Source organism: Kogia breviceps, chromosome 8 (assembly GCF_026419965.1).
Source record: "Kogia breviceps isolate mKogBre1 chromosome 8, mKogBre1 haplotype 1, whole genome shotgun sequence".
Taxonomy (NCBI): domain Eukaryota; kingdom Metazoa; phylum Chordata; class Mammalia; order Artiodactyla; family Physeteridae; genus Kogia; species Kogia breviceps.
In genome coordinates, this window is record NC_081317.1 from 42,109,800 (window position 1) to 42,127,438 (window position 17,639).

The 17,639-nt window shown below is 39.0% G+C and overlaps 1 protein-coding gene across 35 annotated transcripts in view; it reads left to right on the plus strand.

Moving 5' to 3' along the window:
• The window catches only part of UBAP2 (ubiquitin associated protein 2), a 161,324-nt gene that overhangs the window by 94,664 nt on the left and 49,021 nt on the right, over positions 1-17,639 (plus strand). For 24 of the 35 annotated variants that reach the window (XR_010841949.1, XR_010841950.1, XM_067041326.1 and 21 more), the window contains 3 exons: positions 324-401; positions 15,457-15,511; positions 16,958-17,061. The exons of 2 other annotated variants lie outside the window; for them this stretch is intronic. Coding sequence is in view for 31 of the 33 variants with exons in the window: in XM_067041326.1 (XP_066897427.1) it covers positions 324-401; positions 15,457-15,511; positions 16,958-17,061 (237 nt within the window). In the remaining 2 variants the exon portion in view is untranslated. Of the gene's footprint in view, positions 1-323; positions 402-15,456; positions 15,512-15,738; positions 15,888-16,957; positions 17,062-17,639 lie in introns of those variants that run through there. 9 more of the 35 variants (XM_067041345.1, XM_067041335.1, XM_067041346.1 and 6 more) reach the window with 4 other exon arrangements.

The following is a 17,639-nucleotide window of genomic DNA, read 5'->3' on the forward strand; positions in this document are numbered from 1 at the left end:
GTTGTGTATGGTTACATAACAAAGGTATTTTTTTTTTGGAAGTAAATTTACTTTTCAGGAGGGCATGTCAAAACAGAAAATAAAAGTGGTATGTCATTTTAATTTCTTTTCGAATTTTCACCTATGAATTAAGCAAGTTGTGCTGTCATTCAGTTTTTTGAGCCACGCTGGTTTGGTTTTTCTTGTTTTCTAAACCCTTTGGTTAAATTTTAACCTTTTTTAAAAAAGCCTTTTTTTGTTGATGGGTGGAAGGAGTCTTTTTGTCCTTGTCTTTAATAGCTGTTGGTTTGATTATGTATAAGGGGTGCTCTTTTCTTCCTTAGTTAGAGGTGAAGAGAATGGAATTGATTGCAATCAAGGGGACAAGCCTTCAGACCGTGGCAAGAGAGCTCGTGGTAGAGGTAAGACAGGATAAGGCGGACAGAGATGCTTGTGATTGGGAGAAGGAGGCAGGTTGTTCATATACTCAGTACATTAAGCCATGGCAGTATACTCTGAAAGAATGGTTGATCTGAAATCTTTTGATTCATTTACTGATGTCTATGAAGTGTTTGGATTATGTAATTTTGAGGAAACCTATTGGTTGTTTTCAAATGAGTTGAGAAAGGCCCTTTCTATGAATAATTTAAAACTTGAAGCTCTGACCAAAAAGTTATTCATTCTCCTATGTTGGACTTTACCCATAGTAAAGTGTTTTACCATATGATGCTTTTTTTTTTTCCTAATGTTTATTTATGTATTTATTTGGCTGCATTGGGTCTTAGTTGCAGCACACAGGATCTTCATTCAGGCATGCAGGATCTTTCGTTGTGGCGTGCGGCCGTCTCTCTAGTTGTACTTCTTTTTGTTTTTTAAAGGAAATCCTTGGTAAACAACAACTGCTTTTTAATTTTTTTTTTTTTCTTAAGGTTGAATTTTGGGACTTCCCTGGTGGTGCAGTGGTTAAGAATCCACCTGCCAATGCAGCGGACATGGGTTCAAGCCCTGGTCCCGGAAGATCCCACATGCCATAGAGCAACTAAGCCCATGCGCCCCAACTACTGAGCCTGCAACCTACAACTACTGAGTCCGGGTGCCACAGCTACTGAAGCCCGCACTCCTAGAGCCCGTGCTCCGCAATAAGAGAAGCGACCACAATGAGAAGCCCACGTACCACAACGACGAGTAGAGCCCACTTGCCGCAACTAGGTAAAGCCTGCGTTCGGCAACGAAGACCCACAGCAGCCAAATAAATAAAATAAATTTATTTTAAAAAGGTTTAATTTTATTTATTTTTGGCTGTGTTGGGTCTTCGTTGCTGCACACAGGCTTTCTCTAGTTGCAATGAGGAGGGGCTACTCTTCATTGCGGCACATGGCCTTCTCATTGCGGTGGGTTCTCTTGTTGCAGAGCACGGGCTCTAGGAGTGCAGGCTTCAGTAGCTGTGGCACACGGGCTCAGTAGTTGTAGCTCTTTCTGACTTACTTCACTCTATGACAGACTCTAGGTCCATCCACCTCACAACAAATAATGCAATTTCGTTTCTTTTTATGGCTGAGTAGTATCCCATTGTATATATGTGCCACATCTTCTCTATCCATTCATCTTCTGATGGACACTTAGGTTGCTTCCATGTCCTGGCTATTGTAAATAGTGCTACAGTGAACATTGTGGTACATGACGCTTTTTTTTTTTTTTTTTTTTTTTTTTTTTTTTGCGGTATGCGGGCCTCTCACTGTTGTGGCCTCTCCCGTTGCGGAGCACAGGCTCCGGACGCACAGGCCCAGCGGCCATGGCTCACGGGCTTAGTTGCTCCGCGGCATGTGGGATCTTCCCGGACCAGGGCACGAACCCGTGTCTCCTGCATCGGCAGGCGGATTCTCAACCACTGCCCCACCAGGGAAGCCCTATGATGCTTTTTGAATTATGGTTTTCTCAGGGTGTATGGCCAGTAGTGGGATTGCTGGGTCATGGTAGTTCTATTTTTAGGTTTTTAAGAAACCTCCATGGTGTTCTCCATAGTAGCTGTATCAATTTACATTCCCACCCACAGTGCAAGAGGGTTCACTTTTCTCCACACCCTCTCCAGCATTTATTGTTCGTAGATTTTTTGATGATGGCCGTTCTGACTGGTGTGAAGTGATACCTCATTGTGCTTTTGATTTGCATTTCTCTAATAATTAGTGATGTTGAGCATCCTTTCATGTGTTTGTTGGCAATCTGTATATCTTCTTTGGAGAAATGTCTATTTAGGTCTTACACCCATTTTTGCATTGGGTTGTTTGTTTTTTGGATATTGAGCTGCATGAGCTGCTTGTATATTTTGGAGATTAATTCTCTGTCAGCTGCTTCGTTTGCAAATATTTTCTCCCATTCTGAGGATTGTCTTTTCTTCTTGTTTATGGTTTCCTTTGCTTTGCAAAAGCTCTTAAGTTTCATTAGGTCCCATTTGTTTATTTTTGTTTTTATTTCCATTTTTCTAGGAGGTGGGTCAAAAAGGATCTTGCTGTGATTTATGTCATAGAGTGTTCTGCCTATATTTTCCTCTAAGAGTTTTATAGCGTCTGGCCTTACATTTAGGTCTTTAATCCATTTTTAGTTTTTTTTTTGTATGGTGTTAGGGAGCATTCTAATTTCATTCTTTTACATGTAGCTGTCCGGTTTTCCCAGCACCACTTATTGAAGAGGCTGTCTTTTCTCCATTGTATATTCTTGCCTCCTTTGTCAAAGGTAAGGTGACCATATGTGCGTGGGTTTATCTCTGGGCTTTCTATCCTGTTCCATTGATCTATATTTCCATTTTTCTGCCAGTACCATACTGTCTTGATTACTATAGCTTTGTAGTACAGTATGAAGTCAGGGAGCCTGAATTCTCCATCTCCGTTTTTCTTAAGATTGCTTTGGCTATTCGGGGTCTTTTGTGTTTCCGTACACATTGTGAAATTTTTTGTTGTAGTTCTGTGAAAAATGCCATTGGTAGCTTGATAGGGATTGTATTGAATCTGTAGATTGCTTTGGGTAGTACAGTCATTTTCTCAGTGTTAATTCTTCCAATCCAAGAACATGGTATATCTCTCTATCTGTTTGTATCATCTTTAATTTCTTTCATCATTGTCTTATAGTTTTCTGCATACAGGTCTTTTGTCTCCTTAGGAAGGTTTATTCCTAGGTATTTTATTCTTTTTGTTGCAGTGGTAAATGGGATTGTCTCCTTAATTTCTCTTTCAGATTTTTTGTCGTTAGTGTATAGGAATGCAAGAGATTTCTGTGTATTAGTTTTTTATCCTCTAGCTTTACCAAATTCATTGATTAGCTCTAGTATTTTTCTGGTGGTATCTTTAGGATTATCTATGTATAGTATGTCATCTGCAAACAGTGACAGTTTTTCTTTTCCAGTTTGTATTCTTTTATTTCTTTTTCTTCTCTGATTGCCATGGCTAGGACTTCCAAAACTATGTTGAATAGTGGAGAGTGGACATCTTTGTGTCTTGTTCCTGATCTTAGAGGAAATGCGTTCAGTTTTTTACAATTGAGAATGATGTTTGCTGTGGGTTTGTCGTATATGACCTTAATTATGTTGAGGTAGGTACTCTCTGTGCCCACTTGCTTGAGAGTTTTTATCATAAGTATGGGTGTTGAATTTTGTCAAAAGCTTTTTCTGCATCCATTGAGATGATCATATGGTTTTTCTCCTTCAATTTGTTAATATGGTGTATCACATTGATTGATTTGCATATATTGAAGAATCCTTGCATCCCTGGGATAAATCCCACTTGATTATGGTATATGATCCTTTTAATTTGTTGTTGGATTCTGTTTGCTAGTATTTTGTTGAGGATCTTTGCATCTATATTCATCAGTGATATTGGTCTGTAATTATTTTTTTTTGTAGTATCCTTTTCTGGTTTTGGTATCAGGGTGATGGTGGCCTTGTAGAATGAGTTTGGGAATGTTCCTCCCCCTGCAATTTTTTGAAAGAGTTTGAGAAGGATGGGTGTTAGCTCTTCTCTAAATGTTTGATAGAATTCACCTGTGAAGCCATCTGGTCCTGGACTTTTGTTTGTTGGAAGATTTTTATTCACAGTTTCAATTTCATTGCTTGTGATTGGTATGTTCATATTTTCTGTTACTTCCTGGTTCAGTCTTGGAAGGTTATACCTTTCTAAGAATTTGTCCATCTCTTCCAGGTTGTCCATTTTATTGGCATAGAGTTGCTTGTAGTAGTCTCTTAGGATGCTTTGTATTTCTGCGGTGTCTGTTGTAACTTCTCCTTTTTCTTTTCTAATTTTATTGATTTGAGTCCTCTCCCTCTTTTTGTTGATGAGTCTGGCTAAAAGTTTATCAGTTTTATCTTCTCAGAGAACCAGCTTTTAGTTTTATTGATCTTCGCTGTTATTTTCTTTGTTTCTATTTCATTTATTTCTGCTCTGATCTTTATGGTTTCTTTCCTTCAACTAACTTTGGGTTTGGTTTGTTCTTCTTTCTCTGGTTCCTTTAGTTGTAAGGTTAGATTGTTTGTTAGAGATTTTTCTTGTTTCTTGAGGTAGGATTGTATTGCTATAAATTTCCCTCTTAGAACTGCTTTTGCTGCATCCCATAGGTTTTTGGATTGTCGTATTTTCATTGTCATTTGTCTCGAGGTGTTTTTTGATTTCCTCTTTGATTTCTTCAGTGATCTCTTGGTTATTTAGTAACATATTGTTTAGCCTCCATGAGTTTGTGTTTTTTATGTTTTTTTCTCTATAATATATTTCTAAACTCATAACATTGTCGTCAGAAAAGATGCTTGTTATGATTTCAATTTTCTTAAATTTACTGAGGCTTGATTTGTGACTCAGGATGTGATCTATCCTGGAAAATGTGCCGTGGTCACTTGAGGAGAAAGTTAATGTGCTGTGTTCAGATGGAATGTCCTATAAATATCAGTTAAATCTATCTGGTCTATTGTGTCATTTAAAGCTTGTGTTTCCGTATTAATTTTCTGTCTGGATGATCTGCCCATTGGTGTAAGTGGGGTGTTAAAGTCCCCCAATATTATTGTTACTGTCGATTTCATCTTTTATAGTTGTTGGCATTTGCCTTATGTATTGAGGTGCTCCTATGTTGGGTTCATATATATTTATAGTTGTTATATCTTCTTCTTGGATTGATCCTTTGATCATTATGTAGTCTCTTTCCTTGGTTCTTGTCACATTCTTTATTTTAAAGTCTACTTTATCTGATATAAGTATTGCTATTCTTGCTTTCTTTTTCCATTTGCATGGAATATCTTTTCCCATCCCCTCACTCTCAGTCTGTATGTGTCCCGAGGCCTGAAGTGGGTCTCTTGTAGAGAGCATATATATGGGTCTTCTTTTTGTATCCATTCAGCAAGCCTGTGTCTTTTGGTTGGAGCATTTAATCCATTCACATTTATGGTAATTATCGATATGTATGTTCCTATTACCATTTTCTTTATTGTTTTGGGTTTGTTTTTTGTAGGTCCTTTTCTTCTCTTGTGTTTTCCAGTTAGAGAAGTTCTTTTAGCACTTGTTGTAGAGTTGGTTTGGTGGTGCTGAATTCTCTTAGCTTTTGCTTGTCTGTAAAGCTTTTGATTTCTCCATTGAATCTGAATGAGATGCTTGCTGGCTAGAGTAATTTTGGTTGTAGGTTCTTCCCTTTCATAACTTTAAATATATCGTGACACTCCTTTCTGGCTTATAGAGTTTCTGCTGAGAAATCAGCTGTTAACCTTAATGGGAGTTCCCTTGTATGTAATTTGTCATTTTTCCCTTGTTGCTTTTAATAATTTTTCTTTGTAATTTTTTTCAATTTAATTACTGTGTGTCTCGGTGTGTTTCTCCTTGGGTTTATCCTGCTTGGGACTCTCTGCGCTTCCTGGACTTGAGTGGCTATTTCCTTTACCATGTTAAGGAAGTTTTTGATTGTAATCTCTTCAAATATTTTCTTGGGTCCTTTCTCTCTCTCCTCTCCTTCTGGGACCCCTATAATGCAAATGTTGGTGCGTTTAATGTTGTCCCAGAGGTCTCTTAGGCTGTCTTCATTTTTTTCATTCTTTTTTCTTTATTCTGTTCTGCAGCAGTGAATTCCACCATTCTATCTCCGAGGTCATGTATCTGTTCTTTTGCCTCAGTTTTTCTGCTGTTGATTCCTTCTAGTGTATTTTTCATTTCAGTTATTTTATTGTTCATCTCTGCTTGTTTGTTCTTTAATTCTTCTAGGTCTTTGTTAAACATTTCTTGCATCTTCTCGATCTTTGCCTCCATTCTTTTTCCAAGGTCCTGGATCAACTTCACTATCATTGCTCTGAAATCTTTTTCTGGAAGGTTGCCTATCTCTTCATTGAGTTGATTTTCTGGGGTTTTATCTTGTTCCTTCATCTGGTAACAAAGTCCTCTGCCTTTTCATTTCGTCTATCTTTCTTTGAATGTGGTTTTCGTTCCACAGGTTGCAGTATTGTAGTTCTTCTTGCCTCTGGTGGATGAGGCTATCTGAGAGGCTTGTGCTAGCTTCCTGATGGGAGGGACTGGTGTTGGGTAGACCTGGGTGTTGCTCTGGTGGGCAGAGGTCAGTAAAATTTTAATCCACTTGTCTGCTGATGTGTGGGGCTGAGTTCCCTCCCTGTTGGTTGTTTGGCCTGAGGTGACCCAGCACTGGAGACTCTGGAAGGGCTCATGCCAAGGAGTATTTCCCAGAACTTCTGCTGCCAGTGTCCTTGTCCTCACAGTGAGCCACAGCCATCCCCTGCCTTTGCAGGAGACCCTCCAACACTAGCAAGTAGGTCTGCTTCAATCTCTTATGGGGTCACTGCTCCATCCCCTGGGTCCTGATGTGCACACTGTGTGCCCTCCAAGAGTGCAGTCTCTTTTTACCCGAGTCCTGTCGAAGTCGTGCTATCAAATCCCGCTAGCCTTCAAAGTCTGATTCCCTAGGAATTCCTCCTCCCATTGCCCGACCCCCAGGTTGGGAAGCCTGACATGGGGCTCAGAACCTTTAGGCCAGTGGGTGGACTTCTGTGGTATAAGTGTTCTCCAGTTTGTGAGTCACCCACCCAGTGGTTATGGGATTTGATTTTATTGTGATTGCGCCCCTCCTACCATCTCATTGCGGCTTCTCCTTTGTCTTTGGATATGGGGTATCTGTTTTGGTGAGTTGCAGTGTCTTCCTGTCGATGACTGTTCATCAGTTAGTTGTGATTCCAGTGCTCTCGCAAGAGGAAGTGAGCATACGTCCTTCCACTCCATCATCTTGAACCAGTCTTGGTCCTTGTTTTTTTAAAATCCACTTTATATATAGTAGTGTATGTATGTTAATCCTATACCCCCCCACCTCCTTATGTTTACTTTTTTTTTTTTTTAAAGAATTTTTTGATGTGGACCAGTTTTAAAGTATTGAATTTGTTACACTATTGTTTCTGTTTTATGTTTTGGATTTTTGGCCATGAAGCATGTCGGATCTTAGTTCCCCGACCAGTGATCAAACCCTCACTCCCTGCATTGGAAGACGAAGTCTTAACCACTGGACCTCCAGTGGAAGTCCCCTTATGTTTACTTTTTTTTTAGTTTAGTTTAATTAATTTATTTTTGACTGCGTTGGGTCTTTGTTGCTGCGTGCGGCATTTCTCTAGTTGTGGCCAGCAGGGGCTACTCTTTGTTGCGGTGTGCAGCTTCTCATTGAGGTGGCTCCTCTTGTTGCGGAGCATGGGCTCTAGGCGTGTGGGCTTCAGTAGTTGTGGCATGCAGGCTTAGTAGTTGTGGCTCGTAGGCTCTAGAGTGCAGGCTTAGTAGTTGTGGCATGTGGGATTAGTTGCTCTGCGGCATGTGGGATCTTCCTGGACCAGGGCGTGAACCCATGTCCCCTGCATTGGCAGGCTGATTCTTAACCACTGCACCACCAGGGAAGCCCCCTTATGTTTACTTTTAAGGAGGTAAAGTAGTGGGTAAGGGACACAGATAGACTTTTTTTTTGGCTGTGCTGCGTGGCTTGTGGGATCTTAGTTCCTGGACTAGGGATTGAACCCGAAGCCCTGGCAGTGAAAGCACCAAGTCCTCACCAGTGGACTGCTGGGGAATTCCCAGATTGGCTGTTTATAAACCCAGTTAGATGTTTAAAAAAAAGCAGTCCACTCTCTTCCACATATTTGTAAACTCTAGTGAGGTGTAATTTTTATATTATTAGCTGATATTTAAACATGTTTAAACAAGCTGTTGAAGAGTAGTGGTCTGTGTCTAGGGATTTCTTAGAATCATTATCCCAAGTTCAACATAGGGCAAGAAGAGAGAACATTCAGTACCCAGTATGCACAAAAACAATTATTTTACTTGGTGAATATTAGTAAAGTACAGTTTGATAATAAGTGAGTAGTGGTGCAAGACAAATAATTTGTCCCTTTCATAGTTAAAGGATAAGTGTCCTTTGTTTTATGTGTTTAATATGTCCCTTTCCAGAAGTTTGGTTGTAAGTTAGTTAATGTCTTAATCTACTCTCTCATGGTGTGTTGAATTAACCTTAAAACTGTTGATTTCAATATCCCTTTCCAGTTATTTGTGATCTGTTGGGTAGTATGCAGATTTAAAAATGCATCCTTAAAAAACAAGTACATGGTTTAAAGTGTGTACTTTAAAAATGATTCTTTAAGGTCTCCATTGCCTTTATTTAATTTTGACCATACTGTGATCAGCTGTTGCTGACTTCACATTGGCTCTCCCTCAGAACAGTAATCTGTGTTCATGATTAAATTAGCTAAAATGTTAAGCTGCTAAAAGTTTAATAAATACCCCTTTCCTCCTTAATTTTTGCCTTATCTACACAGTGTTAGCATACTGACACGCAGGCTTCAGTAGTTGTGGCACACAGGTGCAGTAGTTGTGGCTCACAGGCTCTAGAGCACAGGCTCAGTAGTTGTGGCACATGGGCTTAGTTGCTCCATGGCGTGTGGGATCTTCCTGGACCAGGGCTCAAACCCGTGTCCTCTGCATTGGCAGGCGGATTCGTAACCATTGCACCACCAGGGAAGCCCTGTTCTACTTTTAAAACTAACTAATTTATGAATATGGCCTATATAATATAACTGAAAGGTTAATTGTTGAGCACCTACTAGGTGCTGACATTCTAGTTTTAATTCTTGAATTTTCTATAATGCCTTCTTGGGTCCTGGTACAAAAAGTATTTTACAGAATACAGTACTCTAAAATAAGTTGCTGAACAACTAGGTTATTTCCCATAATTGAGTAGTAATATTATTATTATGCCTGTAAACATGAGTCCATGAAAAAAAATCCATGTTTATGACATTGGGGTTACATATCAGTCTTTAATGCAACAACTGATACTTAGGTACCTGTTATATTTTTGAAGATACTGCTGTGCATAAGACATGGTTCCTCACATCCTCAGTGGTGAAGGAGGAGAGACAATCAAGTAAAAGCACTGTTCGACTTACTTAAGAAAATGATTGGTGATGTGATCAGCTGTCAGTAGGGTTTCCTTTAGGTGGACCTAGGGAGGTATCTGAGGAGATGGGATTTAAAGTGAGGAGGAAGAAAGGCATCTGAAAATCTGGGTAGGAACATTCTGCGTAGAAGGATCAGCTTAGCTAGTGCAAACATGAACAACTTAGATTTTTCAAGAATAAAATGTACTCACTGGAATATAAAATATACATATAAGTGCTTAGAGTGTGGTTTTTACTTTGAAATTAAAAAGCACAGCAGAATTTTGTATAGTTTTTATCCAGAGTCCCCAAACTTTAATATTTTGCTACATTTCCTCTCTGTATGTACATATTACTGTTTTTTTCTGAAACCCTTTTGTGTTCATTTCAAACATAATGCCATTTTACTCCTTGATATTTTAGTGTGTAACTCCTAAGAAAAAATATATTGTCTTAAAGAGCTACCTTAAAATGATAAAATCAGGAAATTACCACTGATACAATGTATAGATGTTATTCAAAAATTTCCAGTTATCCTGCTAATGTTCTTTATAACAAAAAGCAAATATTCTGGTCCAGGATCCAGTCTGGGATCATACACAGTATTTAGTTCCATGGCTGTGTAGAGTCCTTCAATCTAGAACAGTTCATCAATCTGGAATAGTCTTTCTTTGTCTTTCATGCCCTTGACACTTTGGAAGTATCTCTTTTGTAGAATGTCCTTCATTAACAAACTGAGAAGTTTCCTCATGATTAGATTCATGTTACCAGTTTTTGGCTGGAATGCCACAGAATGATATAGTTGTACCTCATAGTAGAGGGTACATGATGCAGATTTATCCCATTGCTAGTGATGTTAGCTTTGATTACTTAAGGAAAGTGGTTTCTGCCAAGTTTCTCCTTTGTAAAGTTACTCCCTCCTTCTTTGTAATTAATACATATTTTTTGGGGGGAGTGCTCTGAGACTGTGTAAATAACTGTTTTCCCATCAGACTTTTATTCACTGGTATTAGAATCAATTCTTTCCTGAAATAATTATTGTGGCACATTTATAATGAGATTTCTTTGCTAAGGAAAATATATGAGATATGAGGATAAGACTTGAAATAAGCTCTCTTTCTCACTGAGTCCCTGGGGCATTTGCTGTTGTCATTTGACTCATTTATGCTACTTTGCGATTGGGGAAGATGTATTCCTATATCTGGATAAACCCTGACCCAGGGACAAAGAGGCACAACTTGCCTGAGTCTTAAGTCTCTGAGCCACAAGCCCCAGAGGTGCCCTGTTCTCTTTGTGGGCTGAACAGGTCTCTGGGCAGGTGGGCAGCTTGTGGTCAACACAGCCACCATCTTTATCATTGAACCAGCCCTGAAAATCTGGGAACTTTTGTCTGTACAAAAAACTCTAGAACTACTCAGAATCTTAAAGGTCATGACCCAGAGTGTGCAGTGATAAATTCAAGAGCCCACAGTTTCTGGTGCATTTGGCTCTTATTAAAGCCCTGCTTACAGTCTCCTGGGGGTGAAAGAAAGGGATTGCTTTCTATCTTATTTTTCTTTAGGTTGCACATGTTTGGCCCCAGGGGGGATATCTGCTCTTTAGATTTGCCTTCTCCACTAGAGGTGGTTAGCTGTTCTCTGTGTTTTGGCTTTTTTCAAGGGAAATGGGCAACTTTTCTACTCTGTTCCTCAGTGTAAGACATAAATATTAAACAATTAAAAACTTGAGCAATTATTCAACATAGATGTAGTGCAAAGTCACTAGATAGACCTCTATGAGTAAAGGTTTAGCATTTACCATAACATTGGTTTATTCTTTATGATAATTTAATGTTGTTTTTCTCAATTATAAGAACCCAGGGCTTTCTTCTGAGCTGTTAGGTGAAAACAGCTATTTGTACTAGATAACAATGTAGGAAAATGTATATACACAGAAAACAATGTTACTGGTAGCATTACTAGCCAGGTGAATAGGAAAGAACAATTTTGTTAGCTTGCTAAAATGTGCATGAAGATGGATTTGATTTTTTAAAATCTACTTAAGATAGTTGGCTTAGGGCTTCCCTGGTGGCGCAGTGGTTGGAGAGTCTGCCTGCCGATGCGAGGGACGCGGGTTCGTGCCCCGGTCCCAGAGGATCCTGCGTGCCGCGGAGCAGCTGGGCCCGTGGGCCATGGCCGCTGAGCCTGCGCGTCCGGAGCCTGTGCTCCGCAACGGGAGAGGCCACAACAGTGAGAGGCCCGCGTACCGCAAAAACAAAACAAAACAACAACAACAACAAAAAGATAGTTGGCTTGTTTATGTTTCATACTTGGTTGTGGCTACTGCCCTCTGGAGACATGGAGATATTTAGTTGATACTGACTTTTTCCAGGAGACTTGCAGGATTTCTTGAATTTTTGGCCTTAGGATATATTTTTCTTTTATAAATTCCTTTCTTCTCTTTCATGCACATCTTGCTTTCTGGCTCAAGTATTAGATAATTGTTTAATGATTTCTTAGCAGAATCCCTTTTTAAAAAATTGCCACTGGGCTTCCCTGGTGGTGCAGTGGTTGAGAATCCGCCTGCCAATGCAGGGGACACGGGTTCGTGCCCCGGTCCGGGAAGATCCCACATGCCGCGGAGCGGCTGGGCCCGTGAGCCGTGGCCACTGAGCCTGTGCGTCCGGAGCCTGTGCTCCTCAACGGGAGAGGCCACAACAGTGAGAGGTCCGCGTACCACAAAAAAAAAAAAAAATTGCCACTATTTTCTTAATATTTAACCACTGTTAAATATTCCTTTTGTCACACAGTTTGCCACTGAATGGGTGCACATGAATGCACTTAATCAAGAGCAGTTGTGTTGTTTCTTCTGCTTTCTTCACTGGTAACAGTGTTTATCATAGCCCTCTAAAATTTCTTGAGATGTAATTTACATCTATACAATTAACCCATTTACATTGCATAATTCAGTGGTTTTTAGTATATTTTTAGAATTATGCAGCCATCACCATAATCAATTTCAGAACATTTTCATCACCTCAAAAAGAATATCCCATATTCTTTAAGTATTAATACCCTTTAAGTATTAATTCCCAATTCCTTGATCACCTCTCCCGCTCCTCGCCATCCCAGCAGTAAACAACTGGTAATCTACTTCCTGTGTTTATAGATTCTCCTGTTCTGGACATATGATGTAAATGGAATCTAGTAATATGTGCTCTTTTGTGACTGGCTTCTTTGACTTAGCTTAAATGTTTTAAAGGTTCATTGATATTCTACCACATATCAACATGATGTTGTAGCATGTATAAGTACTTCATTTCTTTTTAGAGCCAAATAATATTCCATTGTACATTGTATGGACATACTAAAGTTTGTTTGCTTTTTTTTTTTTTTTTTTTTTTTTTTACAGTTAAGTGTTTTATGTCCTGAGAATTGGTTTTCTTATATGATGACTCTCCTCCCCCCACCCTACCACCTTTCTTAACTGTAAGAAGTCTTGCCAAAACTTGTTCATTGAAAGCTTTCTTCTTAGAGTTAGGTTTTTTGTTTTTTTTTTAAATCCAAGTTTCCAGCCTTCTTTTAGACTTACCTAAGGTCTTACCTTTACCTTTCAACACTGTTAAAATAGATAGTAGACACTAATATGCATTATTACAATTCTTCCACCTTTTAGGACATTTCCCTCTATTCCCCTGTCTCTGGGGATAGGGTAGATTTTTGTCAAGACCATATCTTTTAATAGTTTAACTTGAACTACTGGATAAGTTAACTGTACATGATTAAATATACATTTAGTTATATTAGCATGGCTAACATATCCCTTGGCAACCACTGTTTTCTGAATTTGAGTACTCTTACATACCTTATATAAGTGGAATCATGAAATATTTGTCCTTTTGTGACTGGCTTGTTTCACTTAGCAAAATGTCCTCAAGGTTCATCCACATTGTAGCATTTGTCAGAATTTCCTTCCATTTTTTTTTCTTTTTTATTAATTTATTTATTTTATTTATTTAATTTTTGGCTGCATTGGGTCTTTGTTGCTGCGTGCAGGCTTTTCTCTGGTTGTGGCGAGCGGGGATTACTCTTTGTTGTGGTGTGTGGGCTTCTCATTGTGGTGGCTTCTCTTGTTGCGAAGCATGGGCTCTAGGCTCACAGGCTTCAGTAGTTGTGGCATGTGGGCTCAGTAGCTGTGGCTCGCAGGCTCAGTAGTTGTGGCACATGGGCTTAGTTGCTCTGCAGCATGTGGGATCTTCCCGGACCTGGGCTCGAGCCTGTGTCCCTTGCATTGGCAGGCAGATTCTTAACCACTGTGCCACCAGGGAAACCCCTTCCTTCCTTTTTAAGGCTGAATAATATTACATTGTATGTATATACCACATTCATTCATCAGTGGACACTTAGGTTGATTCTACCTTTTGGCTATTGTGAGTAAGGCTACTATGAACGTGAACATGGGTGTACAAGTATCTCTTTAAGACCCTACTTTCAAATTCTCTTGGATACATATACCCACAAGTGGAATTGCAGGATCATATAATTCTTTTTTTTTCCTTAAAAATTTTTTTAAAATTTTATATTGGACTACAGTTGATTTATAATGTGTTAGTTTCAGGTGTACAGCAGAGTGCTTCAGTTATACCTATACATGTATCTATTCTTTTCAAATTCTGCCCCATTTAGGTTATTACAGAATATTGAGCAGAGTTCCCTGTGCTATAAGGATCATATAGTTCTATTTTTAATTTTGGGGGGAATTGCCATACTGTTTTCCACAGTGGCTACACTATTGTACATTCCCATGAAACAGTATACAAAGGTGTCAGTTTCTCTACATCTTTGCCAACACTTATTTTCTCTTCTCTCTCTCTCTCTCTCTCTCTCTCTCTCTCTCTCTCTCTCTCTCTCTCTCTCTCTCTCTCTCTCTCTGTTTCTCACTCATAGCCATTGTAATGGGTGCCACATTGCCCTAATGATTAGTGATGTTGAGAATATTTTCATCTGCTCATTGACCATTTTTATATTATATTTGGAGAAATGTCTATTCAAGTCCCTTACCCATTATTAAATCTGGTTGTTTGTTTTGTTAGACAGTTGTAGAATTTCGTTATGTATTCTCAGTGTTACTCCCTTATCAAATGTAGAATGTGTAAATATTCCTTGGGTTGCCTTTTTACTCTGTTCATGTCTTTTGATATACCAGTTTAAAGTCTAATTTTTTCCTTTTTTTGCCTGAGTCTTTGGTGTCATATCCAAGAAATCATTACCAAATTCAGTGTCATGAAGCTTTTGCTCTGTATTTTCTTCTAAGGGTTGTATAGTTTTAGCTCTTGTATTTAGGTCTTTAATCCACAATGTAGGATTCGATTAAGAAAAACTGGAGAGTCATTGAATAGAACTATTTCTTCTTGCTTGCTCGCTTTCTTGTTTGCTGCCCTTTTGGTCATCTTTCAGAATCTTAGTATTAAAAATGGTGTGTAATAACACCATCAGGGGCTTCCCTAGTGGTGCAGTGGTTAAGAATCTGCCTGCCAATGCAGCGGACATGGGTTCGATCCCTGGTCCGGGAAGATCCCACATGTTACAGAGCAGCTAAGCCCGTGCGCCACAACTACTGAGCACGTGCTGCAACTACTGAAGCCCACACTTAGAGCCCATGCTCCACAGCAAGAGAAGCCACTGCAGTGAGAAGCCCATGCACCACAACGAAGAGTAGCCCCTGTTTGCCGCAACTAGAGAAAGCCTGCAGCCAGCAATGTAGACCCAATGTAGCCAAAAATAAATTTTTAAAAAATTATATATATATAAAACCCGCCCGTGTTAAGCTGCTAAATATGACAAGTGTTGTACAGGCAGAATTAAATTCTTTTCTATCCTTTGAGATCAATAACTGTAGATATTTGTATCATTAGGGACCAGCAGATTGGGTGCACTGGTTGGGAATGTTGGTGCTGTTAGTAACAGTGACAGTAATGTTTGGGTAGGTGTGTAAGGGATGAAGTTGGTAGAATTATAGTTGTGTAGGACATAAGTATTATTTTTACAGTATATTTTTTTAAAAAGGGTTTGGACGTGGCAGAGGGAGAGGGGCAGGAAGATTCTCAACGCAAAGCATGGGGTAAGTCTTAGCCATCCTATTTTTGAAGTTATTACCTTCTCTAGTTTTAAAGAGACAATACTGAAAAAGCAAAATAACACAAATAAAATTGTATTGCAGTAGGCCTTACAGCAGTTTTCTAGCCTTGGCTTTATCGACATTTTGGATTGGATAATAGTTTGTTGAGGTGGTGGGGTTCCCTTTACATTGTAGGATGTTTAGCACCATCCCTGGCCTCTCCCTACTAGATGCCAGTAGCACCCCTCCTCAAGTTGTGACAATCAAAAATGTCTCCAGACATCGCCAAATGTTCCCTGGGAGGGAGGTGCACAGCCACCCCAGTTGAAAACCATTGCTTAAGAGTTATGTTGGTAAATCCAGCAATTGTCTTTGAATGGTAAGTAAATGCAATGTTTTTGTTTTGTTTTTTATGAAAAGCAATCATTTTTCTCTTGAATTGTAATAGTGAAGGATGAGTATATTGTTATTAAATGGATGGTATAATCATTATATATTCATTATTTCTGGTTCTTTCACTTTTTGCTGTTATCTAAAACATTAGCTTCCCCCCCCCCCCCGATGTTTATAAAAAGTTTTTAAGCTTCTTATAGAGGTCATAAGTAGATGACAGTCAAGAAAGGAAAAGTCCTTTGTTTCTCCATATCTCCAAGGTAGCACTGTTGGGGGTCACTGCCTTCAGGTGGTGACTCCTGCCATCTCTGTTTTCTGCCTGAGCTCCCTGTGGACAAAGGAAGGATGAAAACACAGGGAGCAAACTGGCCGGAACATATGAACGTATGTGCCCAACACAGTAGCTTCAAACGATTTTGTGGATTTTGCTGTCTACTTTAAAAAATACTCTTGTGGTTCTTTTTGTCAGTGACACCCCAATAATGCTGAAAATTTTTTTTTTTAATTCTGTTGTGACAATTTTAGCAGTGCTATTTAATTTGGCTCTAGTTAGACATCTGAATCATGGGTATTGAGGATTTTAATTTAAAAAGAGGCACTGAACAAAACGTTTTCTTTTTATTTACATCTTTCTAAACAAAAAGAATCATATACTTCTATTGTAAAAGGTTCAAATCCAAAATTGGATTCTGACTTCGGAAGAAAAGACCTATTGCCTATTTAAGTCTAGGCTTAGTTGGGAGGGGGTGGGTGGGTTTTTCATTAGAGCCATTACCCTGCCGAGAACTATTATAGGTCTCCACACTTGCTTTAGGATGCAGAGGACAACAATTTAGGGAAGTAGGAGCATCGTACAAGAGTGTATGGAAGGTTCTAGGCAACCTCTGCTTTTCAGAAGATCTGCATTCTGATGGCGAGAAGAATTGGCTATAATTAAATAGGAGAAAGAGGGTGAAGTTTCTTAAAGTGGTTCTTAGAAGGGACGGGGCTTGTTTCAGGGAAGGTGATGTACAGTTAATTTTGTGATTTGCCTTTATTCTTTATTTCAAACCCAAGGACATTTAACCCTGCGGACTATTCAGATTCTCCATCTATAGATGGGTGTGGGACAAAACAAGTAGTTTGGGAAGCTGCTCAGAATGGTGCAGATGAGGGAACTGGTAAGTGTCTATTCTCACCAGAGATGTATTTTAATTGTTTGAGCTCTTAATGTACGAAGATGACATCAAAGTGTGCTGGTGGAGAAAAATGAAAAACAGGCAGCTGTCCTACCTCTGAGACTACTCTTAGCTGATTCTTACCTCCAAAGTTCCTCACTTATAAATCTCATTGACGATAAAGTATGTGGTTTACCCCTTTTGCACGCTGAAGAAGAGGCTGTAATAAATCTTTGTAAGGCAGTACAAACCCACACTCAAATATCAGTGTCAGGTATATATAGAATTTCTTAGTGCAAGACTTGAAACAAAGTATTTACCATTCATAATGGTGAATACAAATTTGGCCAGATAAAGAGGTAGATGATGATAGATGGGTTTAGGGCAACAGTTGCTTTTGCAGATTTTTCTGTGTCTTGCAGTTTTAAGATTATTTCTTTACTGAAATTCACAGATAAATACTTGTTAATTGGCTTATTTTTTAAATAAAGCTATTTTAAAGATTTTTTCCTGATAATATATATTAACTGTTGTGATTATATTTATAAAAACATAATTTGACACTTTGTGAATTATAACCC